We start from the raw sequence: 12,753 nt of genomic DNA, 5'->3' as shown, positions 1-12,753 counted from the left end.
TATTTTCTCTTCCACCGGAAACAAGGATGTGGTGTTGGGTAAATGGTCTTCAGTGTTCAGGATGCCATAAAGAGGCTTTCTTGTGCTTGGCTGCCCTTCTGTCCCTCTCTCTCGCTTACTCTCTCTCTCTCTCTATTTCTCTATCTCTCTCTCCCTCTCCTGCTCTCAGATCAGACTGTGCTTCAGCTATGCTATTGGGCAGCGAGGAGCTGCACACTGATCCAAGTGGCAATCACCTTCATTCAGGCCCACGCCCCCTCCTGCCCCTTTCCCTTTACGCAGCCTGTTTTCATTTTTTTCTTGTCAGCATGCTGAACCGTTCTAGTGCCCAAAATGAGAGAATGAAAAATCTGGTGGGAATGACTCTGTGTGTGGAGGATGGACCACTGGGTATGTCCCTTGCTCATCGTCAGCCTGACACACAGGCCCTTTATGTGGCTGTGTGGAGGGTGGCCCCTTCCCTCCTCTGCTTCTCATCCACACCCCAGAGGCTCCCATTCAGCCCGGGTCTAGCTGGGGGGAAGTTGGAGCTCTTTTGTAGTGGAGGATTCTTAGGGGAGGCTGTCAAGGCTGTGACTGTGTGGGCCTTTATTTCCCCAGAGAAGAAAAGGGGAGAAAAGATAGAGGGAGAGGGCAAGGGGGAGTTGGTGGGAGGGGGAGTACCAAAGGAGAGTTTGGACACAGACGACCTTGTTAACTGGCACCCCCAATGAGGGAGAGGATGAGAGAGAGAGAAAGAAACAGGGAAAAGACGAAGTAAAAAAGCGAGAATGAATCCAGTAAAAAGCCCCAAAAACTTTCCCTCCGTTACGTCACCGCTGTTATTCCCATCCTCCTCCTCTCTTCTCCTCCACTCCTCCCTATCCGTTCCCTCCATCTGTCCCTGTGAAAGCTCACTCTTCAGCTCAATAACAAGCTTTTGCCCTCCCCCTTACCCATTCCTCGCCCCCTTCTCACCCTCCGCCATTACTTTACACACATTCCATTATCTGGGAGACCAGGCTAAGAGAGATGTCTCGGGTCGGAGCGATCATTATCATCACCTCTTTCCGCTACACTGTGAGTTATAGCCCACCGTATAGGAAACAGACATTTAAATCATAATCAATAGAGCAATATCAATGCTGAGAGGCATGGCTAAAGGAAATCACTGCCATGCCTCAGGAGTTAACGGAGACGCTCAGTTCAGACTGAGATAGTGGCACACGCTTATTGATAAAAGACGATCAAGCCACAAAATGCATTATGAGGCATCACGCGTGGTGCTGGCTTCTTAGAAAAGTAAACAGTTTTGCTGATATTCAGGTGATGCAATGATTGTGGCTGGTGTGTGAAAATGTGTGGAGATGGAGTGGATTTGAGCAGTGATCTCCTGGTCCTTGAACATCAGCTCATGAATTGCTTCCGGCACAATTGCTGAAGCTCAAGCACCGCAGGGAGGGGACACTGTCATGCTGTATACATTAACTGACCCTCAGGTCATGTTAAAGTGACGAGGGCGGCTAAGTTCCTCGCATGGGGTGGTGTGCTACATACACACAATGTTCTGTCCGAGAAGGACGATGCAAGGTGACAGGTGTGACCTGACCTGGCTGTGACCAGTCCACGGTCACCGCTGCCACTCCAATTGCAATCAGGACTGAATCTCTGACTGTGCTGCCACAAGGAGAAAACACCAGTTCTCCATACAGTAGACGTGAACCACATCACTGTCAAGGAAGAACAGCTTTGAGACATGATACAAAAACACATCATGTAAACAGTCAGAACAAATTACAGTTGTAACATGCTGAGAGAGAGCACACAGTAACTGTTAATAACTCATTGTTTGCTGAGATTAAGAAACTCTCTTGCAAACTTCATGTCTAATCCAGCTGACACGTGTAAAAAGATTAGACTCCACATTTGGAAATCTTTGTTTTTGAGACAATTTGAAATGTTATTTGTGGACATGACCTTTTGTAAGTGATGCATGTATAACTAGTTTCCTCTGCAGATCTTATTAAATAAATTGGCATACATGATTCAGTTCAGTTACAGTATATGATTTATTTTCTCCAGTGCATTTCAACTGAGGGGCATTTTCCCTTCCTCAATTTTCCTCTTTCGTTTGTCAAAATAAAATATTTTCCACTGAACCATTCAGTTGTATATACAAAACAATGTTTTGTAAGAGAAGGCTTTAGGCAAACCATATATGACATTGACTTGGGCTTCACTTATTGAGACTCAGTTGAAAAGGCATCCAATGTTTAATCTACAGAACTCACAACAGGCACACTTAATTATGTCACTGATAATTCAATTAGTACAAATTAATTTGTGAGCACTTTACTTTCAAAGTATCAGATCAACTAGAACTATTTGTTATTTAATGATTATTTTATGTTTGTTGAATTAACTTGACTGAGACAATGTACCGGTTGTGCCAGAGTTAATTGGCCAGATCATTTAAAAGAGAATTTGCATATTGATTTGAAAACAGACAGCTAACAAAGATGGATATTATGTGATTACAGTTTATAATTAAATGCTTATTTTAAAGCTGCACCTAAAAGTCTCAGCTGAGTGTCAGCTTGAGTGTAGTGCAGTCAAGCGCGTAACCACCCTGACCAAATAGTTCAGAGGCACTGAGCTGCAGATTCCCAAGGTCCTGTGTAGGTGTGAGCTGTGAGCGCTGCACATCGCGGTTCATGTGCAGCCAAAGCCCACGCAGCGCTGATCAGACAGGGATCATCTGCTGGATCTTGAAATCTATAACACAATCCCCGACGAGTAAAGAGGTTGGGAACATTGGATAAAGTAAAGCTAGATATTAGATGTCATTATTTAAGTAATCAGATTGAGTGTTGGAGTAATAGTATGTAAATGATTCTCTATCCTATTATTCTAGTAAAGCAGAGGGAAAGTCTGGAGGTGATTCATAGGTGACGGACATTAAGAAACAGCCATAAAACAAAACAGACTAAACACCTCTAGAGCACGAACATAAAGACAATGGCCTGCTATAAATGTAAAAATAGAAATAGCCATGCATAAAAACAATTACTTTGCTATCTTAATTGCTTTCCAAAGAAAATACTTTCTGTCACCTTTCCAATTAAAACATAACCAGCAGCTATATTAGATGTATTTTTAAATGGTGCCTGCAGCCTGTCTTGTTGTCTAAGATATTGGATTCCACCTCTACATTTTAATGACCAGTTTCATTTATAGATGCAGAAGAATAGGCTCACCTAAACAAAACGTTGCCGTAGAATCAGGGCCTCTAACAGCGTTTTAAACCACTGGCTGGGTATTCAACTCTAATGGTTTACATTTGTTATTTAGTAATGCCTCATATTACAATGTCAAATGGATAATGTTTACTATATCTTTTCAATTAGGCTAACTGTTGCACAAAATCCCTTTTACATGCCGGTCTCCTGACATTTCATAACCCATCTGACATACACTTGGTGAAGTGTGAACCATTTTGCAAATGAGGGTTATTCTGGGAGAGTCGCGTCTCCTCTCTCCCCTGCACCCACGAGAGGCTTGTAAAAGCTGTTGTCCTTTAGTTATGACGGAACACAAGGAGGAGCCGCATGAGGAAAAAGAAAAGGAAAAGCTCTTCAATCCCTGCCTTCTCTTCTCTCTGTCTGTCTCTGTTCCTCTGCCTGTCCCTTTCACTCACTCTCTCTCTGCATGTGCCCTGCTGCTCTGTCATCCTCAGGGATGCATCTGAAGGAGACCATCTGTTGATCCATTTGTCTCCTGCTTTGCTTCCTGTGCCACCTCTCCTCTCTCCTATCGATGATCAGGCCCGGCCTTTCCCCTGCCTACCCTCTTTGTTGCTGCCAACAGGCACTTGGGGCAAGGCGAGAGTGCCGTTGGGGGTAGGGCAAGAGGTTGTGCCCTCTATAGTCCCTGATTTACACAAAGAGAGAAAATAGGGATCATCAGACTTGTGTTCTTTGTACATATACCATAAACTGCCAATGAGCCCAGAGCAGCTGCTTTCTAATCTGTGTTTATCTAAAGTGAGCATCGCTGTGCTGACCTGAGTCATCTTTTTTTTTCTCTCTCTCTCTCTCTCTTTTTGTTTTGCATTGCTGATATCAAAACTATTCTTTTTTCCCCCTTAGGACTTAAACACAGTGTACTCATCATTATATGGAGGCATAGACCATGAAATAGATGTTGGAAACAAGGACCATCACTGGAGGCTTGCGAGCATTCACCACCAACACATTTATAGCTTGTGAAATGTTCGACGGTTTTGCCACTAAAGAGAGGTGGGGGGGAGGGGAAGAGGGGGGTCTTGCTTTCCATGCATGTCTCCCAGCTGTCTCCTTGCATGCATGTTCATAGGTTTGATGGACACTGAGTCCACCGTGGGGACTTCAGGGATTGCTTGCCTTTGATCTTCTCCCGCGACTCTCGATTACCCATCATTCAGCAGGGCTTAGGCCCCTGAGAGCAGCTGGGAGAGGGTGGTGTGTTAACACGGGCTCTGATGTACCCAATAGAGACTCACCGTCCAATTCAGACATCTTATAGCAGATTACATAGACATGGAGGATAGTTGTGAGTGTTTCAACTGAAGGTATGTGTGGGAATCGAAATATATCCGCAGAAGATGGTAACCCTGATATGATATGTAATAAGGGTGAAGTCCATATGGTCTTTTTTGCTGCATTGAAATTATTGTAAATCATATTATCACCTCTTTTTCTCACTCTGTCCGAGTTTTCATAGATCCGTAAGGTTTTCATCAGTCCTGCTCAATATATCTGATGATGGGTGTTCACCTAGGGAGACATGTCATTGATTTCCCATAAGGTACAGATGACATGTGGTCACACGCATTCCTATTTTACCAACAACCCTGTCATCTAATAAGTCATGATTTCACCGCTGCTGTCACCCGGCTCGATGGTTCCTCTGACAAAACTGGGATTGGGTTCATCATTGCGGATAACCTTTAGCCCTACTTTGTTTTGTTTTTGTTTTGTTTTTTATGGTCAAGTGAACATTTCAGTATCCAGTACAACAATGTGACTTATTTTATTAGCTTTCTGTAATTTTAAATGTCTTAATCTCTGTGTGTTTACAGGCTTCCTCAGTACTGGTGACCAGGCAGCTAAAGGGAACTATGGGCTCCTGGACCAGATCCAGGCCTTAAGGTGGATCAGTGAGAACATCGGCTTCTTCGGAGGAGACTCCAATCGCATCACTGTGTTCGGTTCTGGGATCGGAGCTTCCTGCGTCAGTCTTCTCACCCTTTCCCACCACTCTGAAGGTACAATACAGTAGAGGGTGGGTGGGGGATGGGTGATACAGCTGTGGAGCTCATGCCTGGTGGCGTGTAGGCTGCTTGATATTAGAAACTGGCGATGCAGGACGAGTTATTGAGTAATGTATTCTACTTTACCGTACAGCATAACGAATGTTTAAGGAGCAGGTGTTTGCATTTAAATGATTGTGATATTCATTCCCGTCGGGAAATTGAAACTCTACAGTGGCTTTCAAACCTCTACATGTGGGTCTTGTGATACTCTGCTGGTTTTCTAGTATCCCTCCTACTGTATGTCAGAACTGAATATGTAGGTATTATGGTTTTTTTTCCTGTAAGCAGGATATGAAAAAAGGACATGATGCTGGCTGTTCATGTAAGGGCAGTTATTGGTTGTGGTTCTTTGCTGTTTTCTTTCTAAGCAATGTTGTTTATCTACTGGCTGCCTTAATGCTGCTTCATGATGATTTACTGCTCATGTTGGCCATGTCTTTAATACTAAATGCAGCAAGCATGCTTGAGCCGGACATGCGATAAACATCCCTCATACCCGTGTTCCCCTAATGCATCCCTGAATTAAGATGGACTCCCACTGCTTGTGGGTAAGTTCTTGCAAGAGGTGCTTGAGCTCATGCTTGCTTTGAGCTCCATCCATGACTGTCCTGCTCAGACTACACCCTGCAGAGCTTAATGGACACAGCATCATCTGTAACCAGGAATTATTACAGTCAGTCACGTATTCACCCATCTATTTAAAAGCTAACTATGTCCACGTTTAATTGATAGCGGGGCTTTGTACATGACAGGCTTCATGACATTAAGGTGTTTGTGTTGTATAGCAATGTTTATGTTTTTTTCAACACGTTGTTTATGTGGTGGTAATATTCCAAATGAGAAATCTTTACATTCAGATGTGCTCCCAGCTTGTGAACATGTTAACAAGCCACAAACATGCTGCTTTGGCCACACATGGTTGGAAATGTAACACAGGGCTTTTACTGCACATTATGTTGCAAGTGAATTACATTAAAGAAATCACTCTTGCATTAGAGGGTTGGTCCTGGGCAATGCTGCTGTCAGGGAATTATTAAGTAGCACAACTGGCACCACCCAACCACCCAACACACAGATACACACACAATGCTTTTCCTCATCACTAGGCAGAGTAGAATCTTTGTTCTCTGATTTTTGATTAGCAGACCAACATGCATTTGAAAGAGGTCATTTGAGCTGCTCATCTTCAGTCTCCATTACAGTGCCAGGGATTTGTGATGTGTTTTGCATTCTCCAATTTGCATTAAAGTGTTACTAATTGCCTTGATTTCCTCCGATGAATGATGACTGCTTTTGGATTGAATTTTTACCATAAATGCCTTTTTTATTCATACTCCATAATGCTACGCTCCATGTAGCATGTTATTATACTGCCAGTGAAACCATCTCCTCTGCCTCCCAGTAAATTGGATATTACCGGGTCTGTTTTTTCCCTGAATGGAAATGTATGCCCCACTGATGGGATAAAAAAAAGACCCAGTAAAAACTTGAGGGATCCTAGGAAATTGAAACAGGAAGTCTTCTATCACGCCAGGACTCTTGCTGCGAATGTTACCAATGGCAATCAGATTTCACACAGTCTCTTTCGGAGCACAGATTGTTGTAATTATATAAAGTTTAGGACTGGAGTGGGCTGCAGGATGTGACAGGAAATCCAAGTAAAGAAATGTCTTTCTGCACCTGCTTTCACAACCTAAGCTGTACTCTCTCCCCTCCTCTCCCCATTCTCCTCTTTTCCTACAGTTTCGGTGAAGTGAAAACTGGTAGGATGTTCTTGTTGCCAAGACAACGCAATAAACAAGAAAGGAATCAAAGCGTCTGGATTCACATAGCGGTGAAAATTGATGCAAAAATCTATAATCAAATGAATTATACACTGTGGCATGAGCACACCTGGTTTCAGGTGGCCTCTAGTAATGGATTTCTGTAATGATTTTCCTTCCATGTTAGCAGACTGTTGCATCTCTGGAAGAGCGTCTTATATATTATTATATATATATTGAGTTCTCTACTTTGCAGTCTGAATGGAAATTAAGTCAAGAAACAATATTGTAAACAATGCCTCATAGCTCCTCCCTCATCTCTTCATTTGACTTTGTTGTCCAACTTGCTCACAAATAAAAAATCATACTCAATTCATAGAAATAGAGGCAGTGGTGTCACATTGAATACTTGTTCAAATTCTCGAGCTTAATAGGGTCGGATATGATAACACAGGATAAGATTCACATGTCTGCACGCACGCATACATGCACACTAGCACACTAGCACACAGACATTTTCTTTCACCTGCTGCTCAGATGCAGGATAACGAGGTGCAGGTAAAAAAGAAAAAGTAAATCATCGATGACACACTGTTCTGGAGCTCCCTGGTGCGTTGGTGTATTTAATGACAGTATTCCCACTCTTACTGTACACAGTCTGTCATCACTGCCTACAGTGCATAGAGTCTCCATCTAACAGAGACTCCTTTTATGCCTGTTGGTGGCAGGGTGACAACTTACTTCAGATGCTCCATGCTCCTCCTGAAGCCTATTTAATAATCTGGATCCTCCTATATCATCCTAGCCCTCCGGCCTCTCTCTTTGATTGCCTGCTCCTCTGGCCTGGCCTTGGTACTGTCTCCATGTGGGCGTGCCGAGGGCTCCAGTCACAGTGTACATCCATCACCAAGCCTCCCCCTTCTGGCCTGCGTGAAGGCTGGCCTAGACGTCCTCTCATGAGGGCTGGATTTTTTAGACCCCAGTCCCTGCCCTGCCTCCTCCATCTAATCTCCTTCTCACTGCACCCATCTGTCTCCCTGCCTTCACAGACAGTAAATGCATGCGAGGGACGCACACTTTCTCTCCATGTGTCCGTGTGTGTGTCTCTCTCTCTAGTTTTCTCCCTCTCATGGTTTCTGTTCCCTAGTCTGCAGCATGTGTGGTGCGTTGCTATTAATAAGATGGCTGCCTTGTCTGCTATGTGGCAAGCAATCTAGCAGCACATCTGAGACTTTGGAAGCAGAATGGTCATTAAAAGCATAGTCTCTCTCGGTAGGAGAGTGTTTTTGACCAGCTTATTAAATGTAGCTCAACAGTTGTGTTCCCACAGAGGGAAATCTCTGTCCTCATCTTCTTTTGCTCTGGCTTCAAACAGAAAACGGCTGAAGAAGTTCAGAAGCAAGGACATTAGCCAGTCCCATGTATTATCTATCTGGCATCGCACAGGCACTAATTGAACATGCAGATTTGGCTTTTTCCCTATCTCCTAATAATCATTATGATATAAAAAGTGAGATGGCTTCTCTGTACACGGACAGAATACCAAGTAGCCAGTGACTCAGACATGTGTATTTGTACATGTATCTCTTAATGCTTGCATATTAGAGGCCATTATATATGTTTCTCCCTATGCAACCTACAGGAATCATACTGTATGTCTGTGCACATGTGTCCAGCTGTTCTCATATGTGCACACAGGCGTGTCTTTTCGCAGAGCACACAGGAGGGTAGGGCTAGTTGTAGAAGCGCTGAAGGTCGTTTGGTTTCTTTTTTTCCTCTCTTCCTGTAAGCAATCAAGATAAAAGCTCTGCTTCTGAGGAAGTGCTCCCGTTTTAATGGAACGTATTGGACATTAAAGACAACTAGTGTGGAGGATCCTTCATGCCAATGTCAGCTTTCATTTTTATTAAGACTTCTGGGTTATTGAGGACCATAAATGTGCATGTTAAATACTTGGGTTTTATTACAGCAGTGCAATGAGTACCAAGGCTTTTTAATGCAAGACGCCACCTAGCAAACACTGAAACCCCTTGAACCATGAATATTAGGAGGGCAGTGGGACAGGTACTCTGTGACAAATTTTTGAATCCATTTAGTGTGAAGAATAGCATAGAAGGTGATTAAGTCAAGGAATGTATCGTGGGATGTGGAGAAATAGAGGTTCTGACAGATTGAAAATATCAAATGGCGTGGCACTTTTAAAAAAAAAAATCAAATCTGAAATATTAACTTTATAAATGGCTGATATGCAGAGTGAACTACTTGATGTGGATTTTCTCACTAGAATTTATGATTCATGCAGTCTTGGGAAAGATGTGACTCAGAAGTCATAGGAATTGATGTATTACTGTACAATTTCCCGCAGCTGATTGGGTGAGAAACTAGGGCTTCCATTAGAGTGACTTGAGTGTGATGTAATGATTGCAGTGGGACACATAGCCATGTCCTTTACGATTAAGTGTTATCAGTGAATTATCTGAGGCTAAGATGAATGGAAAAATGTTGTTTTTTTTAAAATAACCTAAATATAACCAGAAGTACTCCACTCTACTAATGGTTGTGGATTATTATACAATTCAGTTTGTACACATGTGAAGGCTGCAACATGAGATAATTAGTCATAAAAATATAATTAAATTAATACATTTGATCTTACCGTTTAACTAGTAATAATTTAATTGTACAACAGTGCAATATCAAATTCTTAATATTCATCACAAATCCATCAACACTTCAACAGCCCTCAGAGTTTGAGCTAGGCTAGAGCTTTTGTTTAACATCTGCACTGGTGACTGTTTCAATCATAAGCTACACTCAGCAACACTCATCACACTTTGTTTTATTCTGTCAACATGCCTTTTTTCTCCCTCCTCCACCTCCGATGCAAGACTCCAACCTCTGCAATTGTAAACAAAACACACTGATGACACCAATACAGAGGCACATAACGAGTAGATTACCATCAACAATAACTGTAATATTAATTATAATTTATCATCATCATTATTATCATAATTATAATTTGTAATATATCACAGCTTAAGGATAAATATTTGCATGTGTATGAATATTCATACGTTGCTTGGTTTTCCAAATAAAACCTTTTTTTCCCATATTAATCTTATCTATAATCCACATGTGCTTCGCTGTCATTTACTGGCTTCACACACGTGTTAAAACTCCTGGCAAGCTGTGTTCAGATAAATCCATAGAACAATGTACTATTATTCATATATAATAGTAGTATGCATTAGTGTGAGCAATACATGTAATCTTTACAGTGCTAATACAATGCAGACACTCACATGGAGGGGTGCATTATTCTTATGATTTTTTTCTTTTAGTAATTCTGCATGAATGACACAGTTAGTTAGGAAGCAACATCTAATGTGCCACATTTCATTTTTTTTATTATTATTATTTAAACTCTATATACTATATACTATCCTCAATACATGAAACTATAGATAACCACAGTACATACTATAAATTAATATGCAGTTTCATACATTAGTATAGTTTATGTGCATATTAGTGTGCATTACGTATAACATTTGATTCTTATAATTTTACTGATTCTGCTTGAATTGCTGAATATTTTAAGGTTCAATGAAATTCTGAGTGACTCCATCTGCATGACTTCACATAGAGCAGAGGAACCTCAGGGAACAGACCTCTTTGTAAGGTCTTGTCTTGGTCCTCTTGTGATTTCACTGCACAAATCAGTGCAAATGACTGCTGTGCTGTGCCTGGCATGTATTTAACTTGCGGACATATATAGGAAGGAAACAAGACTGACAACAATGTTTATTGGACTTCAAATCAATCTGCCTCTGTCAATCTTGTTGATCTACTACGGCCACTTTGGGATTCAAAGCCTGCGTTCCCATGAGCACGTAACCTCTGCTCTGACAATCATTTACCGTGTCCATGCAGGCTTCCTGTTGTCCTTTGAGGTAGCAACACAAACACTGTTCTACTGTGTCTGCTGGGACTGGTGAGGATGCATTAAGCCTTGAGAACATGTATACTTATTCATTGCTGTATCTCAAGATATCGACACGTAATCTAAGGCTAATATAAATGCAACTCCATATTACCCTATCCAGCAGAGTGGAGAAGGAGGTCAACAAGCCATATAGATGAAGAGTGTGTGAATGTTGCAGTACATCACTGCTTTAACTGCAATGTTACATTCGGCTATGACCTTTGAAAATAACACGTGTGGGTTTCCTCTCTGAAACAAGACCCATGGGAGGTTCTCCATGTGGAATGGCCTAGAGGCCTGCACACCCCCACTCCATAATGTCCATGCAACGCGCTGAGCTCTCACCGTAGCAATCTGGAGGTGCGATCCATCCACACCCTGTGTTCATTTCTGTGGGCTCAAGCATCCTGTGGCAGCCATCCGTCGCCTGTGGAGTTTAAACATCAAATAAAGGCACCTTGCAAGAGCTGGAATGTGAACTGGAGTCACCGGGAAAGATAGCTGCATAACCACTGCCTGGGATGTTATTCATACACGATGCAGCTGCCATTGTTGTGCAAATGCTCCGTGTTTGAGAAAAAACAGGAACAATTGTTGAAGTTGAATAGACCCCATTTCTGAGGTGTCAAAGGCATTCAGCAAGTCGACACTGTAAAGTTACCTGGGTGTTTGGGGCAACAGAATGCCTCCATCTCGAGGTTTGATTTGGCTGTTTTTGCTGAAGGGTGTCTGTGCATCTCAGGGTGTGAAAAGGGCCTATGCGAGATGAGAGAATGGGGACGCGACTTGTCAGGTGCCGTATTCTTCCACCTCGATTGACAGGAGCGATAATTAAACCAGGGGGATGCCATCTCTGCGGAGCAAGAATGCTTGTATTTATTTACGCTGAGTACTCTCCTTTGTTGTCTGCCATATACTGTGGCTGCCATTGTGTGGAGAAAGCAAACTGCTTTTAACAAGTGGCCTATGTGGCATTTTTCAGTCATTCTTTGAACAGCAATGCCTTTGACTTTGTGTAGCGGAGCAAAATTGCTTTATTTTTTACTAAACAAAGATGGAAGATTACTTACCAACTAAAAGGTATTGCTCTCTTTTGAACTTGAAAGAAATTGGAAATGGCCTAATTCAGGCAGCAAATAGGTTTTTTCTCTTCACCACTCATCGTTGCAAAGAGAAAATGAAGCCAAAGTTGTATTGAGCGGGACAAAAAAGGTGGCACCACAGAGTAATGCAGTGTGGGAGGGAGGGTGTTATTAGGCTAAAGATGACTCCACTAAGGTCAGCTAGCCAGTTTGAGGTAACAGTCTAGAAAATAATATCTAATTGGGCTTTCCATCAGAGTGAGGCAGCTTTACCTATCCCTAGCTAAAAGAGAGTGGAGGAATGAAGAATTGACAAATGGCCCGAAAACGATGAAGGCAGTTCATTCAGGTAGTCCAGCCATCAGTCTGTCTCTGCTTGCAGCAGGTAGTTGAGCCTATAAAGCATGGAGTTATAGGTGTTAAAGAGCCCAGCAGCAGGTCAGAGAAAGAAGCAGGGGATAATTGAGTACTTTAGTAAATCCATGCCTCCATCAACCAAGGTAATAGCTCAGAGCATTGCATATACCCCAGATTCACAACTGTACGGATGGGCTTCAGCAGCTTGAGCGACATGTGGCACACATGGGC

The 12,753-nt window shown here is 42.4% G+C and overlaps 1 protein-coding gene across 7 annotated transcripts in view; it reads left to right on the top strand.

The window, feature by feature from the left end:
- nlgn3a (neuroligin 3a) overlaps positions 1 to 12,753 on the top strand; it is a 90,478-nt gene that overhangs the window by 44,827 nt on the left and 32,898 nt on the right. For 4 of the 7 annotated variants that reach the window (XM_053323247.1, XM_053323246.1, XM_053323250.1 and 1 more), the window contains one exon: positions 5,099 to 5,284. In XM_053323247.1, coding sequence (XP_053179222.1) covers positions 5,099 to 5,284 — 186 coding nt within the window. Of the gene's footprint in view, positions 1 to 5,098; positions 5,285 to 9,143; positions 9,160 to 12,753 lie in introns of all 7 variants that reach the window. The other 3 variants (XM_053323251.1, XM_053323248.1, XM_053323249.1) reach the window with 1 other exon arrangement.

This window comes from Scomber japonicus, chromosome 8 (assembly GCF_027409825.1).
Source record: "Scomber japonicus isolate fScoJap1 chromosome 8, fScoJap1.pri, whole genome shotgun sequence".
In the NCBI taxonomy this organism is placed as follows: Eukaryota; Metazoa; Chordata; class Actinopteri; order Scombriformes; family Scombridae; genus Scomber; species Scomber japonicus.
The sequence above is the reverse complement of the archived record's forward strand: the minus strand, read 5'-3'. Positions and strand labels throughout refer to the sequence as shown.